This window comes from Solea solea, chromosome 1, assembly GCF_958295425.1.
Source record: "Solea solea chromosome 1, fSolSol10.1, whole genome shotgun sequence".
In the NCBI taxonomy this organism is placed as follows: domain Eukaryota; kingdom Metazoa; phylum Chordata; class Actinopteri; order Pleuronectiformes; family Soleidae; genus Solea; species Solea solea.
The window spans coordinates 36,384,787-36,405,086 of record NC_081134.1 but is presented as its reverse complement, the minus strand read 5'-3'; the positions used below and the strand labels follow the sequence as shown (position 1 = coordinate 36,405,086).

Below are 20,300 nucleotides of genomic sequence, written 5' to 3'. Positions count from 1 at the left end.
AGCCACATACGATCGCTGATGTGTGGTGACGTCAAAGTGAAGGCAGGAATCCCACAATAGGAGGCGAAGGAGTTTTTCTTTTTTTCTGTTTTTTTTTTTTTTTTTTCCCCTTCTTCAGAGGCAGCTCTGGGTCTGCTGGCTGTTTCAGTGTGAGGGCAGGCAGAGGGAGAGGCAGCCTCTGCGGAGGGATGTAAGATGGCAGAGCTACAAATGCTGTTAGAGGAAGAGATTCCGGCCGGTAAACGGGCGCTCGTGGAGAGTTACCAAAACCTGACCAGAGTAGCAGACTACTGCGAGAACAATTATGTCCAGGTAAGTAAGTGGACGAGCCACCGCCTCGTTTCTTATCTTTCAAGTGCCTTTGTATCGCCCTAAAACAGTTCGGGATTGAATGGTTTGTTGGGACAGGAAATGTGGATAAAGACCCAGGACTCGCCCGGAGCTCCGGAGCTGGAATAACAGTTTGGGTGACTGGCCTTATCTAAGCCACCGTGGTGCGTTTGGGGACATTTTCAACGCCGATTTGAACACATTTATTCCACTAACACAGAGGGTGTGTCTACTTTGTTTGCTTTATTCTTTTAGTAAACGAGTGTGTAGGTTCGAAAGTGCTTACACACATAGCGAAGTAGGCCAGCGTGTGTGTTTGTTTTAGCAGCAGGTCATTGAACTACACACGTTTAAAAGTGATTAAATAAGAAATAATAAGTAGAAAGTTGCAGCTTTAATTGAGCCCGTCACTGCTTCACATAAACTGTCACGTCACTGTGCAACTGCCTTTAAAGAAATGGGTCAATGTTAGCGATATTATCGTGTTACATCGCGATAATATCAATTACAAGTGAATTATTAAAAGTGGAACCTGTCTCCTCTCAGTCATTCAGCGACCTCATGATTTGTGGGTCTTATTTAATATTCTTGTTTATCACTTTGTGATTTTGCAAAACGTATTTGTAGTAACATGATGTTTATCTGACTTTACAACGTTTTGTAATGCTTTTTGGTAATACCAATTTAGATTTATTTTACATTAGTAATAGTTGTTCTTCAATTTGAACAAATGCTTTGAACATATTCCCTCATGATAGATTGATTAGTGCTACATCGGAAGTCGGAACTGGGTGTGGCTTACCATGTTCTCATTAAGTCAGAAACACAAACATATCTCAGGCTAGCTATTCGCAATACCAGTCGATAACAACGATTGAGGTAATATTTTGCGGACACAAACATTGTAACAACATGTCTACGGTACTATTTGTACGATTGATTTACTGCAAAACAATTGCGACTGAAATACTATTAACGGTAAAAGAAGCAGTTTTTCTCTAGTGGCAGCCTTTTGGAATCCCACGTTGGGATTGGTGAGGTCGCTTCGAGTTTTCGATTTGGAAATGCGAGACGCAGGAATGCCCAATGACCTCGGAAATTCTGAGCTCTGACTACAAATGGAACACACCATCAGGGTTGGGGCTCAGCCCTTTTATGTTCAAACCATATATATATGTAGTTAGTAACACAATATTATAGTAAGAGAATTGCAATATTTTGGTCATGATAATTGTAACAGGAACTTTCCATATCGTCTTATGCCTAAGTCTTTATGAATGTTAGAGTAAGGTTGCAGTCCATTACATTCAGTCATTAAACTCACCATTTAATACCACAGAACAGCTTAAATTCCCCACTGGGCCTGTGCAGGAATATGACAGTGAAGGTCTTATGGACTTGCTCTGCAAATGAAATGTCAGTGCATGACTTTTATTGTTGCTACACACTTTTGTAGAACCATTAAACACTTTATAATGCCACATACATGTAGACATTCACTGTTGCTGATGGATTATTCATGTTGCATTTTAATATTTCATTATCTCGTCCCTGTATAGCTGTGGTGTATGTTGTTTTATCCTTTATCTTAATATTTTAGTGCTGTTCTTTTGGATTATGGAGTATATTCTTATTTACTCATTCTATATACTCATATATAGAGAATAGTCTTTTATTTATGTCTTGTTTGAAGTGTTATTTATATTGTATTCAGATATATTACATAAGGGATCAACTACTATTTTGATAGTCAATCACTTTAAGTGTGTTATTTCTAATTAAATTGAAAGCAACTTCTGATTGCAGCTTACTCAATGTGAATATGCATGGTTTCTTTCCTCCTTTGTGACAGTAAACAGAATATTTTTGATTTTCTGAACAAAACAAAACGTTTGACGTTGTCGTCATTTAAAATTTTACACCGTTTTCAGACATTTTCAGCAAGAAACAACTAATTGAGCAATCATGAAAATAAGCAACAGATTTATAGTTGATAATAAAAGTTAGTTGCAGAAAAAAAGAGATTGAAAATGGCGAGACAAGCTCATGAAGATGTTTCAGTGGGTTTTTCAGACTTGTAACCAGGCTGTGAGACAGAGAGGAATGTAAAGCCATTGTTAGATGGTCAATAAAGGCTGGATGTATTGATTTTTCTCCCTCAACTTGTTCATGGGAACAAAGCTTGCCTTTAATCTCTACTGGCCTGTATGAAGCTGCACATCAGTCTTCTACCGTGTTCTTTAAAATTTTTAAAGCTTTGTCTTTTGTTTTAATTGTTGTACAGTAACTTCAACCCAAAACCTTCTGAGAACAAATTGATTGACAGAGCAACAGTGGGTTGTGCCAGAGAGTTTTCTTTTTTTTTCGGCAGGAAGTCAACCCACCATATCAGCTACAGAGGGTGTGTCCATTCCAGCTGTACTCCCACAAGGACTCCCTGTAATTTTGTTTTCTTCCTTGTCCTTGGATGATTTGGCATTGTGAGGCACGGCTCTGCAGCTTTGTGCCTGTTAGTTACAGCCCACGTTTCACAAACACTGCAGGACCAAACTTTAACCATCTTTGTCCTATTTTAAGACCACAATTTAACTATTTTAAGAGGACGAAGCTTTTTTTTCTCCCCCTTCCATAACTCTAATGTAAGATAGAAACAAATGAACCATGGCTTTGGCGACGGCAGAATTTGTGGCAAGATTTTAATGTTGATAATAGTTTTGTCAGTTAGCCCCTAAGTCATGGATTTTTTTTTAAACTTTTCTTCACCGTTGGACTTTGTGGTTTTTTTTGGATAATAGAAGTTTAGAAAATGTTTACCATCCATGTTTTCTAAAATATGGTATCACAAAAAAACTAACAAGTTCTCAAACCTGCTTTTGCTTTTTGCTGACACTTTCTCTTTTAAGTGGAAAAAATGTTGCTAAACTGACTTCAGGCTGTTAAAATTGTTGCGTTTACAGTAAATGCTTCATCAGATTTGTAATTTCTTCAAATTTTTTTTCTCTTGAATTTTGCTATTTTTACACTTTTTCTTTCACAATTCTTGCACATGGCTTGTTAACAGTCATCGTGTAACATTTCTGAACTTTTTTCCTCAAAGTTTTGCAAAAGGCTTTAGTGTGAGCATCTGTTAATATGTTGAAATTATATGTAGACTTAAATGTATAGGTTAGACTTAAACTAATTACTTATATTGTCTAATATTTTGGCCACATTTTGTCATCAGCTGCCTAATTTAATTTGCTGTCCTATCTTTTTTTAATTACTCGGGAGTAGGACAAGCATTTTTTTTGCTTCAGTTTCCATGACTTTGGCTTATTTTGTTGAATATGGTATCGCAAAATGTATTGTAATGGCACCAAAACAAAACAGCCCTATAGTTTTGAAGACATACACGGATGCCATTTTATTGCTTACAGTTGGTGCTGAAGTGAATATTACATGGCTTTAATTGGACAGATGCTTTTGTTTACATTATTCAGCCACACATGAAGGAATAAGAGCCATATGTGTCATCAAAAACAAGAACATTGTTTAAAAAAAAATGAGGTGCAGTAAGTTCGTTGAAGCTCTGGACTTCAGGCTGTTGTCTGAAATCTGATCACTGTGGGAACAAAATGCCAAGAAAGAATTGGAAGGGAACAAAGTTGTTTTCATTAAGTGAGGTTGACAAGTGGATGTACATAACTTGATTTTCAATTTTGTTCAAACTTAAACTAACCTTGTGGTGAGTTTTTATAAGTGAATCTGTTTTATTGCAGCACCTTGTTTGAAGTGCTGATGTAAAAAAAAAAAAGTAGCAGGATTTGAGGCTCATATTTGGAGCTTTGTGTGAAGCAGTTGTCAGACCAACAGTGCACTTTTCAGAAGCCTTCCCTCTCTCTCATTTCTTCTCTCTCTCTCTCTCTCTCTCTCTCTCACTCTCTGTCTGCTGTAGATACTCACGTCTCTTTGCCTCTGACAGAAACACACACTTACATAAAACTGCTCTCCTGACTGAACTGTGCACATATCAACATGTCTCAGCTCGAAGTGGCCCGTCTTTTCAGCACTCCTCTGTCACATTTGTGTGTGTGTGTTCCTGTCATAGGCTCTCAGGACTGTGTGTATGTGTGCAGCTCAGCAGCCTGAGCAGCCTGAGCAGATGGTGAATGCTCTGTTCAACCAAGGACACATCACTTTCTCAACCCAATTGTGATTTTGGTTGGTCCAACTACACTGTGTGGGTGCTTGTGTGTGTGTTTGTGTGATGTGTGACACACTGACAGGTCCGAGTTATGTTTCCTGTTTGCCCTGCTGACTCTGAAGATCGGCTCCCTGGAAATGCCTTTTCTCCATGTGGCAGGAAGTAGCTTAATAATAGAAAAAAACAAAAACCTTTCACATTAAGACCCTCACACTGAGATTAATCTGCATTGTTGTATGTATCACGTTCTCCTGTTTACTGTAGCGACTTAAGTGTAAATTTGGCTCTGATTCATTTAATTTTTCATTGAATTAGCTCGGCAGCCTGTTTGCTGTAACCTATGTGACAAGGACACATATCCTGTATGTAAAGTGGGCCACCTGGCCATGTTGGCAGGACACACTGAAGCATGCTCTAGAAAGGTCTATGTTCACATAGATTGATTTAGTTGTTTTCGGGCTGGGATTGATATTTGTTGATCTTAATCCACTTTAATTGACTCAGTAATTGGAGAAACCTTGAGAACATGTCACATGTTAAGATTGGCAGTTTAAACGGGGGTGTTTGCCGTATTTCTTTTAATTCAAAGTATATTCAGAGGTAATATAATAGGAGTGTATGTGCGATCAATGATTTTATGACTGTTTTTATGTTGTATTAAAGCAGGCTTTTTTAATATTTCACAGTATAGCTAGGGTTGGCAATTGAGAGTTGGAACCAAAGTGTTATCAAATACCATAAGCCAAGAATTGGGTGGAACAAAGACATTTCTGTTCCACCTATTGGTTCACAAAATATGTACACATTTTATTCATGTTGTTATTATTAATGGATTTATTTATTTTTTTTGCAAAGAAATACTTCAGATGTCTGCAAGGACAGGACATGGGTGGGAATCGCCAGAGATGGATATCCAATAATACATTATAAAGCCAATATCGGTGATACTGATATCGTGCCAATAACATCGTGCAACCATACTGGAGTCCAAAACTCTTATTATGTGTGTAAATGTAGACAATATACATTAACTTGAAAAAAGGGAACTGGAATTAAGATGTGGCAACTGGCAAGAAGCAAAGTCAAAGATAGAGCTGGTGTTGCAAGCTTGGGCCATGTGACTTTTGTTTGCTGAGCCAGCATGATACTTTGTCTAATAAAAACGGAAAGTCCAGCCAGAATTAGCACTTTCAACATGAGTGGTGTGGTAATCCATGCTGGTAGTGTCTGAATCTGACGAGACAGGAAGTCTCTTCACTGTCCAGGTCTTTTTAACCTTGTCGCTGTACTGTTCTGTTTTTCCCAGAAGAATCCATGTGAACTCTTCTCTCAGTTTCCTGTCCTCCTTTCTCCAACTCTTTCTCCGAGTGGCCTGGTTTTTTCTTGTTGCATGCTGAGGCCTAGTCACTCTCTTGGCCCACCAGCCAGGCCCATTCATCCTTTTGACCACCTGTCACTCCTCCCCCCGAGTTGACTGGAGTTGGTTTGGTCCAGACTGTTGGAATGATCTGCTACAAGCTGGTTGGAACATGGGAGTTTGGGCTTGTTCAGTCTGTTCCTTTTTTACAGACAACATGTGAATAATAGGTCCAAACACTTTTATGTGTTGCAGTGAGTCAGCAAGTGGGGGAAAAAAATTCAGTCCTCTCAGGAATAGATTTGTTCATAAGAGACATATGTAGCATTAACCACATAACAGTGACTTTCTACCTGTATGAAGAGATTACTAAGTCAGTGATGGAAGGTTAATCACTTTCCTCCATATGCAAACTTCCCCGTTGTGTCTTTGTGCCACACTGCAGGTTTTTTCTGTTGCATGCTGGCAGTTCTTCAAGGTCAGGTAGACCTTATGGCCTTTCAGTCAGTCTCCATGTGTTGCACTGGCAGAAGAGTGATTATGAATTAACATTTCATGCAGATGAGTTTTATCTTAAGCTGAAGGAAAGTTCTTTTTATTCCTAGCACACTCTGGTGTCACTTTCACTACTTTGTTGCTCCTCAGATGGCTCCTGTGGCTGTTTAGTTTCTCCTATTTCAACCTGAGGACAAAGTCACATCTCACATTAACATCTCTGTGAGGATGAGGTTTGTCTCATTATTTTAATTTCAACATGATTAACAGACAAGCCTCTTTTTGGCCTAATCCTATGTCCTATTAACTACATTTGACTGAGTCATCGTGGACGAGTCTTTGTCCAGATTGTTAAGTTAGTGTCAAGGACAAGAGCCAATAAGTAAATTATGAATTTGTTGGCACATTTGAACCTAAAAAGCGTGTCACAGAATTAATTCTTAGTTCCTTGCTGTTATGTGTTGCACACACATGCAGTGGACTCTCATGCAAAATAAAGCCAGAGTGACAGGCACACTGACAAGAGTGTGAAAATTATCCTACATCAAACTTAATTTACACACAGCTTAAAAAATCTAGCTGTCTGCATGGATGGTAACTTAATTAATGATAGTGTGAGCATACGATAGCATGATAGTGCTATAGTATGCACAAGGACTCTACCACTGCACCTGGATCTATTATGCTTCAATGGAGCAAAACTAAATGTTATCATGGTGTGAGAAGTATAAAACATTGCCTCATTATGACCTCATTGTGGCAGAACAAATAAGATAATTGTCTGGTTTGATTTTCTCTACACACAGTCAAGGTAGTTGAAATGTACTTGATCCAGGGGCAACCTTTCAAACGATGCTGTCATTTGCTGTTTCCATCTTCATTTTCATCGTCTTCTTTAGTTTGTCCTCTCCTCTGTTTTGGTGTATTTCCGTGGTAGCGTTACAGTGCCACATACAGATCTGGCATATATACTACAGTATTTAGAGTAGTTTTTGTCAGTTTCATGAGTATGAAGTAATTTGTTGAAACAATTTTTATTTTTGTTTATAGAAAATGTGGATAAGGCCTTGCTTTCAATCAGTCCCATCAGTGGATGTCAGACAGCCACATAAATACAACCATTCACTGAGCTCTACCTCTCAGCTGCCTCTTGTCTCACACATCTCACCCTTCTCCAAGCGGTCGATACATCCAACAGAGCAAAGTGGCATCTCGTGAGCCTTACGACCTCCTTGTTGGATTTAGTGTTCATTCTGCTCCCGTCTGGTGCTGCTTTGGCCACAGGTTTCACTCCTGCTGAGGTGTTTTGAACTTTTCCTTCCCAAACCTCTCCAGTTTACAGAAGAGAAAAAATAAACCCCTGGCAATTCCATTTCAGTGTTTATTTTCTTTTGTTTCCCTGAGCTCATCCCTGACATTTGTGGTCTGGAAAGGAGTTCTTCAATAACACTTGAAAGTTTGGAGACGTATGACATGCTGTACAATTCCAAACATTCCTGAAAGGTTTTTTTTTCCCTGAGCACACTCCCCCCTTTGAACAAGTGAGAGCACATAAAAGCAAATGTGCTTGTCAGCTGTACTAAAGCATGGGCAGTTCTTAGTACCACAAAAAAGTCCAACTCTATATTTCACGCCTTGTGAGGAATGTTTGCTCCAAACTTAGATGTTGCAGTGATGGGTTTTTAGATATTTCACATCCTCTTTTAGTTAGGAGGCAAACTAAATGTTGCTCATTTCCTAATCTTGTTCAGCTGCCCCTCTACACTTCCTCCTACCTCTGAACAGTTTCTGTCCTCAGGGAGGAAGTCTGAACTTTTCCTTCCTACTGTCTCAAAGAAGCCTGCAGTGCCTGACTGTAAAGAAGGGAACCACCTTGTTTTTTTTTTGTTTTTTTTAAAAAAGCAGTTGCAATTCACTGGCGGCTGTTGGCCGTTATCTTGCCAGACTGGATGGGTGATAGGTGAGGTGGTTGCATTTACCCAGTTCAGTGCCTCAGAACTTGAAAAACTTCCCACAAAAAGCCACTCCCGAAGTCATTATCCCTATGCTATTGAGGTCCGTCACAATTTTTCCTCATAAACACTGATAAACCGGTCACTTGGCTGCAAGCTACAGGTTTATTATGACCTAGCATTCTTCTGTACTCCATTTCTAAAACCAGAAGAGGTGCTGACGGCCTGTCTGCCTCCACCTAGATACTCTGATACCTCCTTCTTTCTGTCATTACTCAGCCCAGAAATATGAGATTAAGTGCCCTAGGAACGCTGAAGGGAGCTCACCTCATCTCTGCATCCCCCACGGCTGCACAGTACTGTCAGCCTGTGTTTTGTATTGAGCAATCCCATTCTTTGTCCCTTTCCTGGCAAATGTCTCAAGCAAATATATCCCAACATGTTCTCACTGGGGATGGATATCATGACAAATTCAGATTCTTGAGTAATCAAACAACAAATCTGGTTAATCTGAGGATTTGTAGACAGCTGACCTTGGGGGGGTGTGTGTGTGTGAACAACACCATGGTGGGGATGAAATGAATCAAGTGTCACATCTGTCCTTCCAAACGTACATCAGTGACTTCGCATCACAGCTCTGTGAGCTAATACAGAGCTGTTTGGATCACTAAACCCAGAAATACAAAAAAAGAGAGATGAGTCAGAATCTGCTGTTGGACTATTGCTTAATCAGTTTTACTTTTTCCCCTCTTCAAGAAATGTGTCAGACATGGGGGATAATGGGGGATGCTCAAGATCAGACGTCATGTAAACCAGGGAAAAAAGGAATATCCTAGATCAGCCTTAACCCTTTCCATTCCTCGTATCAGATTAATCTGACCTCATTTCAGCTCAAGTCCCTGTTTCACTGGGAAAACAACAACTGGCGGTGAAGCAAAGACTCTTGATAGTCTGATTAATGTGTTTTAAAGCATGATTTTTCACCTTTATGTTCATAAATTATACTCTTTAATCATCTTGTGTGGCTGCATCTTGTACTTGGTGCAAGATAAATGTTTGTTTGTCGCACCCTTGTCTCTAGTTGTCAGAGCTGCCCCCCTTTTCTTAATTTTATACTGCATAAAACCATGTTTTGTGTGCTTTGAATCAAAATTTGAAAGAGTGTTTTTCCCTTACACAGAGGGAATAAAGAGAGCATTCAGACAGGGAGTCCGATAAAGTCCAAGATAATGAAAACAACTTTATCAATAGCAACCATTGAATAACATGGACTAAACAATATCACATGTTGTGCTCTGGTTGAAAGCGCAGTCTACCGTGAATAAATATGTTTGTAAGAAATGCAGAGTATAAACACTGTACTGCGTTTGAGCTGTGGAGCATCTGTGCTGCTGTTTGTCTCTTTACTTCACATCTGCAAGATGCTGAGCAAATCACAGCGTGTACAAATATATTTATGTTGTAGATTTTCACAAACACAATGCAGGCTTATAAATCCACTGTGCTTCTTTCTATACTATATAGATGATTTAGACTATGTTGCCTCAGCATTGTATTGAGAAAACAAACAATATAGTGATCCTCACAATAAAACAAATTGAATCAGTACAGGCTGAGGAGATACTGTATGTACTCTAGTTTGGAATCTTCCATTTTTCCAGTGCATGTAGATGATTTATTGTAGTGAGTCCTCACTGCTCAATAATTAACACCCACACCATTAAACTGCACACTTTCAACTTGACATATTTTTCTTATGCGTTTGGGATATCCCTGATGAGTAAATGCAACCGATTCCACAGGCTTATAATATGTAAATGGACTTCATGTGTAAAATCACTTCAATGGTAATCTTATGATTGCAGTTTGAATTGCAAATCACACTGAGTCTCTATATTTATGTGAAAAGAGTTTCTACAAAATCTGTTAATATGGTTGCACATGGATTTAGCCATAGAAATAAAACCCTTCATATTTTTTGTATCAATGAAAACAATGTTTCTGACTTGCAGCTTGTCGGCATATGTCAGCCAGCAGTTCTGCACTGTGAAGCGTATGTTGTTCAGTCATCTGTTTGAAGTCTTGTGTCCCAGCAAAAACTGCATTCTCTTGCAGCTGAAAAAAAATGTGCTGTTGTGGCTTGTTTTGTTTGTGTTATTTTGTTGTTTCGTGTAGTTTCGTGCAGCTGCTATTCCACCGCCCACTTTGCATATTGCCATGTCATTATCATGATAAATGTCAGGTTATTTTGCTCTTGAGTGAAAGTTGAAGAAACCAGTTATTTTTGAAAAACTTAAACAGAAATATTTTACATTTGTCTGAGGTAAAACATTGGGAGTGATTACATGTACTTCAAAAATTGTTTGTGCAGGGCATAAACATTGTATTGATAATATTGAATCTTTGTTATATTGCGACCGAAGAAAGTTATATCACTCTATATACTGTTATTGATTTATTGCACATTCCTAATTGCTAGTTGTCATTACATCGCTCCACATCAACAAATGTGACTCATTCAAATAATCATTTCCATGGGACTGTAATTATAGTATGCCCCAACAAAATTAAACAAAGATTATCTCAACTGATAACTTCAAAGTATTATTTACAGTTGTATCTTCCTGTTTGTTTTTGGTAGTTGAGAACTAAGATAAAGAAATTCAGCTTTCTAGTAAATGTAACATTTTTAATCAAGCCTCTCCAGAATCATGTGTTATTATGTAAATAGGTGCATTTCAACCCGGGCTGCAGCGATTGATTGATTATCAATCGATAATCAATTACTTAATCGTCAACTATTTTGAAAATCGGTTACAATGTTTTTTCATTATTAAAACATTTTTTTTTGATTATTAAGCTTCTTAAATGTGAATATTTTCTGGTTTCGACAGATTAATTAATTGTGAAAATATTTGTCAGTTGCAGCCCTAATTTAACCATCATATTGGGTGTCTATTTAAGTATGAAGAATATTTGAATTGTCGTGTCATTAGTAAGATTGCACTTTCATCAGATAGACCTTTTGGATATAAGCTTTGTGGAGAAATCTCTGCTTCTTGAAGGTGTAACTGCACAGCACATATGCTCATATGCCGCACCCAGGCTAACCAGCAGAGCTTTGAGCTGCATTGATTGCTGCTGGATTAGTTTTGTGCTGCCATGGTGAATCATGGCTCTTCTCATGTTGTATGTCCATCCATTTATCCCATCTTGGGCTGATCAAATGATCCTTTTCTCTGTTTTTCCACCCCCCTCTATAACCTCTGTGACCAGTAATCACCTCCTCCTCCACCAACACCACCTACTACCTCCTGCCAGGGCAGCCTGTTATCACAGCCCCTCCAGGCACTGCTCTTTGGACTCAAGCTTTATGAGTGAGCAGCGATGGGATGAGCCCACAGACATCAAACATGATGGCTCATTTTGGAGCTCAGCTCATGGCCTCAGCCTGTTTGATGTCATGTGAAGTGGCTTTTAGTTTGTCATTACCACAGTTGGTGTGGTTTTGCTTTTTTGTGAAGTTTTATCTTTTGAGTACAGTGGAACAGTGTGTGACTGTAGCTTTTTCCGTGCTGTCCAGTTACTTCCCAGCAGGCACAAGAGGTTTATTCAGAACAATGTCTGAATGTGACAAGCAGAAAAGAATAAACACTAGATAGTTTTGTTGTCTAGCTCAGTTTCAGTTTTCAGTGTGATATTTATAGCCATTAGATTCCGCTAAAGATTGACTTTTGCTCTTCAGTGAAAGTTAATGAAACCATTAACTTGTGGTTTTGAACTTCTTCATGTTGATCGTAAATGACATATAAGAAAACAAGTTTAGACCTGACAAATTATTTAAAACGTTTAGCCTTGTGTTAGCATATTTTCTGGTTGTTTTGGTCACAACCACAAGTATTAAATATTAATATATTAGAGCTGCAACTAACGATTATTTTCATAATTGATTAATCTGTTGATTTTTTCTCGATAAAAGGTTTGGTCCATAAAATGTCAGAAAACCTTAAAAAATGTTGATCTGTGTTTGTCAAACCTGGAAATGATGATGTTCTCAAGTGTCTTGTTTTGTCCACAAACCATAATGATTCACTTTTAATTACTTCTTTGTTACCAGAGCAAAGAAATGAAGAAAATATTCACATTTAAGAAGCTTAAACAATCGGAAATCTTGTTTTAATCATGAAAAAAGCTTCAAACCGGTTAATCGATTATCAAAATAGTTGTCGATTAATTTAGTAATCTATTAATAATCGATTAATCGAATAATTGTTTCAGCTCTACTATATTTACGTTTGTGCAATTTTGTATCCTTAGAACCTCAATTATTGTAGTCACAAGAGAATGTGCATGGTATCAGAGGAAAGATGTCGTGGCTGCTCTATTGACCTGATTTCACCACAAGACTGACCTGGATACACAGCTCAACTGTGTTACATGATATTAAAAGCACTTGGATTCCTCTTACATCATTTTATTCATCTGTATCTTTTTCTTCTCTTCTCTAATCCCTCTTTTTTTTGTACAGGCCCAGGACAAGAGGAAAGCTCTGGAGGAGACCAAAGCCTACACCACCCAGTCCCTGGCCAGCGTAGCCTACCAGATCAATGCCTTAGCCAACAATGTACTGCAGCTGCTGGACATCCAGGCTTCGCAGCTGCGGCGCATGGAGTCCTCCATCAACCACATTTCTCAGGTCAGAAACACACACACACACACACACACACACAGATATTCACACACCACAGACCATACAGCTGTGAAGAATGGTGCCCCACATTTCCCACTTCTCACACTGACTCAGTTATTTGCAAACACAGTATGAGCCCTTCTGTAGTAGCCATGGTTCCTTCTTTATTGCCTTATCAGTCTAGTCCAAATGTCTGACTGGCTGTGTGTTTGGCAGAATGACCCATGTTCTGTATTTGTCCTACTATTGTGCTTCTGTCTTCTTGCAAGGCACCAACACATTGTGTAATGTCTGTCTGCCACAGTGAGCCAGCACGCAATTACAGGTCTGGAAAAGTGATTGCCTATGCTGTTATTGTTAACTGTGTCCACTGCCTTCCTCTTTTTCTTCCTCATGAGTTTGATGGCAAACGCTTGTAGGGTTTTCATGCGGCTCTCATCAATCCTGAAAGAATCCCTGTTCAAATACGATTGAACAATTTATCAAATTAAAATCAAATCATTTTGAAAAAAAAACACAATTTGAAGGCTGTTCTTGAGGATATACTTTGGCTTTTAGGGTTTGTACTTAACAGTCAATGAAAGATCATACATTTGTAATATACATGACTGCATTGGGAGAAATTCATATCTTTTTTTAATGCTTGTCGCAAAAGCGTGGTATATTTTTGATGGTTGTGGCTGATTAATTATTAATTAATCAAAATGTTATCAATATCGCAATATAGCTCACTGCAATTTTCAAATCACAGGAGGTGCATATTTGTTACAGCCAAAGTGTGTGTAAAAATTATTATTTTCTAATTGCATACTACAGACTGAAGAAAGCATGTTTGTTTCTCACAGATCTGCTCAAATATCACAAAGTAATCATTTTAAATATGTGTTTCAAATGAAAATGAGAATAATGATGTAAAAATATCCCTCTGATATCGCAAATGGATATTAATTTATTCCCTACCTCGTGGTAATGCTCCATCACATTTAAAATCTATAATGCATTGACTTTATTGCTGGCAGAAAATGCATGTACATATTTCCCCAAAATCGTTCATCCCTACAACATCTATGGTACCTTTTTGCGAGTGATAGTACAGTATGAAAACGTACCACCTTTAATCCTTATTGATGTTTTAATATTGAAAAGTCTCTCCTATCAAGTCATTCCTATAACCTAAAGGTGCAGCAAGTTACTGTAATCCAAAGATAACACATTTTCACCTTCAAACCGCTTTCCCCCTCGAGCACGAAGCTTCTGCCATGTGCAGGTAAATCCAGCCGCTCATCCAATGATGGCATTAAGAGCTTAGACAAATCAAACAAAGAGCTCCAGCCATGTGGCATCTCATAGATTGGAAACTGGGATGCATTCACAAATCCTGGAAGACACTCATGATGGAATCTAAACATGTAGAATAATTGATGGAAAGTAGGATTTGGTCATTTCATGTTGATTTAATTCTGGAACTGGGTTTGGCTGCTTTGGTTTGGTCTTTCCAGCGTCTGCTATCTCTGTTTTTCCTCTGATTGAGCTTTGCTGAGAGTGCCAGAAATTCTTTCAGGATGAACTGAAGGTCAGGTTTTCAGTCTAATGGAGGGAAAGAGGACTTTAGAGTGAGAGTGAGAGAGAGAGAGAGGGAGAGAGGGAGAGAGCCGGCAATTCAGGGAGAAGGGCACAGGGGAATGGAAGATGGACCATGTCGAGCAAAAAAGGCAAGAGGGCATATTTACTCTCCGTCACGTTTTGAGTCAATATCCTGACAAATAACATGCAGGCAATTCTTAAGTCACCATTACGCCTCAGCCTGCCTCAGTCACCATGACAACATCGCAAATATCTATGAATGACTGGGTGCTTTCAATCACCGTATAAACTCAGTGTTTGTTTCCAGTGAAGTCTGTGCTTTACTTTAGCACATGTTCGTCACCGCCTCTTGTCTTGTGCCTCGGAAATTCCATACTTCCTATGCTACAGAATATTAAAGCATGTGCCTGTGTAGTTTTTGTAGCCAAACTGAAAATGAATATGGGTTCGAAAAAAAATGTGTTCCCTCTGTTTTTAAATAAATTAAAGTGCTTTTAGACATATTATTGTGTTTTTTAACATAGTTTGTGAAAGGCAGACCCCTCCTTGTTTGGGAGTTTATTTAGAATTTCATAATGTATTAGCTGTTGTGTTTGATGCTTAGACATTAGTGTGAAGGGAAGCTGCACTGGTCCCACACACATAACATCCCCCTTGGAATGTTGTCTTGGCAAAATGTTCTTGGTCTCTGAGATAAACAATACAATTTCAGTCATGACAAATTCCGCATTTAACGGTTTAACATTTTTATTTCTCAATTCCATGATTTGTCCGCATTTTCTGTATCATGGAAATCATATGGCCCTAAAGAAATGTATCAAAGTGAATTTAACTTGAAAGAAAAACTCAAACTATATCTTCTTCTAGCTGATAATAACCCACTACTCCTTGGATCTGCTGTATCTTTTCTAATTTATCTGTGGGAAATATGAATGATTTAGCAGCTTTGGCTTGAAAACATCAAGAGTAGAATACACACACACACACACACACACACACACACAGAGAGCCTAATGGTGCCGTTCATTTCAGAGCATCTTCATCATCGTCTTGTTGTGTTTTTATGGATAATCCGGGGATGAAGTCCTGTAATGAAGCATATTTTTCTTTTAATAATAAAGAGGCAGCCTTGTCAGCTCTGCAAGCAGTGGGTGTGTTTTATTGCTCTCCACTGTCCTGTTCAGAGGTGGATCATTATCATGTTGCTCTCACTGCTCATGGATATGAGATTAACGCCGGCCCTCGAGGACAGTGTTGCATTCTGCTGAATGGTGATAGTGAAAATTTACTGGTGCCAGTTCAATTATGATAAATTCTCCCTTGTACGAATAAACACACTTCAGAATTTGCTTGCTTTATATAGGCTTTATTTTAAACGTCTTTTCACTCTGTAATCCTTTTATTTTCAGTTTCACTCCTAAGCCTGGTACTCGTTCATGCCTGAAGCTCGAGAAGCCTCATAATTTGTCTCCCTTCCATTTTTATTTCAGTCAGCGTGTGGTGAGACTTTGCCTGGCGTCTGAGACGTTCCTATTGGTCTGCCCACAGTTACGTGTGGCTCACTTTGGTCAGGGTGTGTCTGCTTAGTGGTGGCATTTCTCCCATTTGAACTGACTCATCCTTCTGAGTCGGATACCAAGTGAATGGTACTTGATCAGTGATTCCCAAAGACTGGGACGGTACCCACAGTTGAGTCGCAGGAGATTTGTTTTGGATTCTTCAAACAAATTAACAGAATGTTCCCAACATTTTATATTTAAATTTTTTTAAATAACGTTTGCTCTTGTCACGATCGATATTGTGATTTGGGTCACGGTTGTTTGCCATCAAAAGAAGTGTGTCCTTGTATTGTGTTTAATACTAAACCTTTTGTCTTTTTAGTCTTGAATCTACTAATACTGAGTTTGGGCACTGAGAATTGTAATTTAGAAATCTTTATTTAAATTGCTTATTGATATTCAGTGGATGTCACGGTTTGCTTCAGCATCTCTGGGTATCAAAACGCTGTGTAGTCACAGATGCTGGAGTATTTGCTGTCAGGTGTTTGTTGACGTGTCACATCCCCTGCTGCGAGTGCCTTTTCACAAACCGGGGTAGCATTGCAGTGTTGAGGCGGAAAAAGGGCCGATGGGAGAATAGAGAAGCTCGTGGGGCTTCCACCTTGTGCTGAGTGTGAAGTGGCTGCTAAACGGCTGCGAACAGGGAGTGCTTTGTCTCTCTGGCGGAAGAAAATGCCTCACATTGAGAACCACTCTGTGATACCCGAATAGAGAGGGAAGACGAGGGAGAATAGTGTGTGCGCGCGCTTGTGTGTATACTTTATGTGTTACCACTTTTTGACATTTTCTGGCAAAAACACTGACCCTGTCAGGAGCAGTAGTCCTCATGGAGATTGAAATCTGGTCCTAATGCTCAAGCTCATGTCTGTGGTTAGGTTCAAGTTAGGCATTAACTGGTTATGGTTAAGTTTAGTGATTATGCTTTGTTTACGTTGTCCAAATGAATGGATATCAATGAGAGTCCTTAAAAGGATAGCTGCGTGAACCTGTCTTTGTGTGTTTTTCATTCTGCAGCTCATGTGTCCTGCTTATGATTTGCTTTGTTTGGATTAGCTTTTCCTCATTATGTGATCTGCACCACATATTATTACAGTTTTATACAACTGAAGTCAGAGGCCAGACTGTTCAAATTGAGTAGTTCAAAAACTATGACCATCTCAGCCAAGTCCGAATTGTTAATTTTGCTGGATTCACCCAGGCTACTGTTGCCATCAGATGCAGCCTAAGAAGGCTGAATTGTGACACAGCTAGAATTAGCATTTTTAGTAATAAAAATCACAATTTCCATGTGTCTCATAACATACTTGTTTTAGCAAGGGAGGAAGTACTGAGTCAGTTCCAGGCAGCAACTGTGGGAAACTCAAGTAGGCGTCTGTGCAAGACAACGGAGCATCAGTAAATTGCTTTGAAAATAAAAATTGAATCAGGTTCAATTGGCCAAACCAGTTTCCGAATAACTTATAGCACAACTTTATTCAAGTCATTGTATATATTTTACTGTTAATCAAGTAAGTGATGGTTTGAATCATCATCTTTAACAACATAGTGATAAAACAGATGGATCAATTGGTTTGACTGTAGAAAAGACATTGCACAACCGTGCATCTGTGTTTACAATGATGTCAATGGATTGTGCTTAGATGTGGAGCTGGACAGTGTGATGACTGAACCCAGTGACCACAGAGATGAGACTGCACAACAACTGGCTGCAGGCAGAAAGTGCTAAAGCAGCTGACACACACACGAACACGCAGGCCTGCACAGCTATTCTTCTTGGGACACTGCACTTATTTACATTCATTTGGGCAGCCTATACAAAGTGGTATCCCCAACCTTAACCACAGCCAGCTAATGTCTAACCCCAAACTTAATCTAACTTTATCTCTAAACGTAACCAGTTCCTCATTGAGGTTAGAAATGAGGAGCCTCAGAAATGAAGTTTGACTTAGGCGCAGCCTTTGATACTGTAGATCACTCAATTATTTTAGATGGACTCTTTTATTGGCCTCCCTTGCACTGTTTTTGGCTGCATTAAATCCTATCTGACAGATACGGAATATGGGGTTCCACAAGGTTGAATTGTATGTCCTTTTCTTTATAATCTATACATGCTGCCACTGGGGGACGTCATCAGTAGGCATCATGCTGGCTTCCATAGTTGATGTGAACGATGTACAGCTTTATTTTGCTGTGTCTCCTTATGACTCAGTCCACATTTTTTAAATGGTATTTAAGATAATAAGTTATGGATGCCAGAAAAGGTTCTAAAGAGATTACAAATACCTACACACACTGCCAGTTTGTTCCCACAGTTGTGTGCCTCGCTACAAAGCAATTAGTTACACAATATTATTATCTGGTCACATGACTCAAATTAGAATTTGTTTTCTATGTCTGTGATCTCAGCCTGGTGGTGTGTTTGTGTGTCTCAGTGCAGTGCTGTGATGAAAAAACACACACACACACACACACACACACACACACACACACACACACAAGCAAAGCCTGTTGGGTTTGTCTCTGTGTGCTGCACTGATGGCTTTTTGACCTCCCTTCGAGGAAGAATGGCACTCATCCAAACAGGAAATGAAGCTTTACATCTCGATGTGTGTGTGTCTCTGTGTGTCCTTGTGTTTCCTGCTGATCCCACTGCTTGCCTGTGTATTTGGGTCTCTCTCTGAGGCCTCCACTGGTGGTCTCTCCCACTCTGGTTGTGAAAAGCAGAGTGTGTCTGTATTAATGTGCCCTTTTTGTCACAGTTGGTGAATGTTTACATGTTTCATCTTCATGCCTTCTCCTTTTTCCACTGGATTATAACAACGTATCCTTCTGTGTAACTGGGTCTTTGTGTGGTCTATTGGATTCGGACGGCCATCGGTCAAACATGTTTGGGTTTACAGTCTCCAGTAAACCTATATTATTGTTGTATATAAGTGTTTTTTTTTGTTTTGTTTTTAAAGGAAATTGTTTTCTCTCATTATTTTCAGTCATCAAACAAAATTATTTTGTTTTGTGTGATGCACATAATTGCCCAAACCTCATGGGTTTGTAAGTCACCAAATGTGAGATTGCAGCAATCCATCAACAAGTGACACTTGTCATTACATTGTTAGATTGCATCCTGTCATAAATAAATAAACCAAAGCAAATTATCTTTGCAACTCAGTTTCTAAATGGAAAAAAAGGAAATATTTTTTAACTAAGTGATCTTCAAAAATGGCAGTCTTTACACACGAGATATCCAGTATAATTGGACAAATTTCAGACATATTGACCCAAGTTGAAACAATTGAGATACAAACAAAATAAGCAACACAAAACCTACTCACAAATATTAGAGTTGCCCCTGTCTTTTTGTCCGCATGTCAAAATAGTAGTTTAAAACCATACGAAACAAAAGCTGCAACAAAAGACGCCAAATTCTAGTACTGATTATTTCACTATTAGAACTAGTAGTGATTATTTCACTATTCACTATTCACTATTTTCACTGATTATATTCACATTTTTTTTCTGTAAGAAGTCAAAAATAGTCTGCTGTAGTTTCAAAAGATCAATGTACTGTCCTTGAATATAATCCAAAACACTGAAATATATATTTATTTAAAATAATCCATGAACTGCTTTGTCCAAGTAATTACTTTAAATCTTTTTTTCTTTGGCCAATAACACCCAAATAGCCAAAGAAAACATCAATAAAATGCTAATTTTACTGACTAATAATGAATCAGTTGCCAAAATTGGACCATTTGTCTGTCGACCTCTATTTTATTAATCGTCAGGACTACTACCCATTAAGACCATGGCTGTATAAGAGCTGTAAAGCCTTGAATGTCAAGTGCATGACATCCGTCCTGCATGAATAGAGTCCTAATGGGAGTGAGTGACAATGTGAAACGACCGGTGACTAACGTTCAGTAAATCATCAGCCCTCTGCTCTGCAGCTACTTCCTCTCTTGCTTTTCCCCTTCCTAACCCCGCCCCAGCAGCAGCAGCATCAGCATCATTACCATTGCAGTCTTTCCCATTTAACAACCCATCTGCAATTACATCTCATCATCACACCTTTGTTCTGCAGATCCTCCCTGCGTAAGAATAATTATTTGACAGCTCTGTGTAAACATGGCTGCTGAGAAAACACTTGCTCTCC

The 20,300-nt window shown here is 38.9% G+C and overlaps 1 protein-coding gene across 10 annotated transcripts in view; it reads left to right on the top strand.

The window, feature by feature from the left end:
• Positions 1-100: 100 nt before the first annotated feature.
• Positions 101-20,300, top strand: part of abi1a (abl-interactor 1a) — a 49,446-nt gene continuing 29,246 nt past the window's right edge. For 4 of the 10 annotated variants that reach the window (XM_058625203.1, XM_058625171.1, XM_058625196.1 and 1 more), the window contains exons 1-2: positions 102-312; positions 12,846-13,013. In XM_058625203.1, coding sequence (XP_058481186.1) covers positions 196-312; positions 12,846-13,013 — 285 coding nt within the window. In that variant the 5' untranslated portion in view covers positions 102-195. Of the gene's footprint in view, positions 313-12,845; positions 13,014-20,300 lie in introns of all 10 variants that reach the window. The other 6 variants (XM_058625153.1, XM_058625162.1, XM_058625136.1 and 3 more) reach the window with 3 other exon arrangements.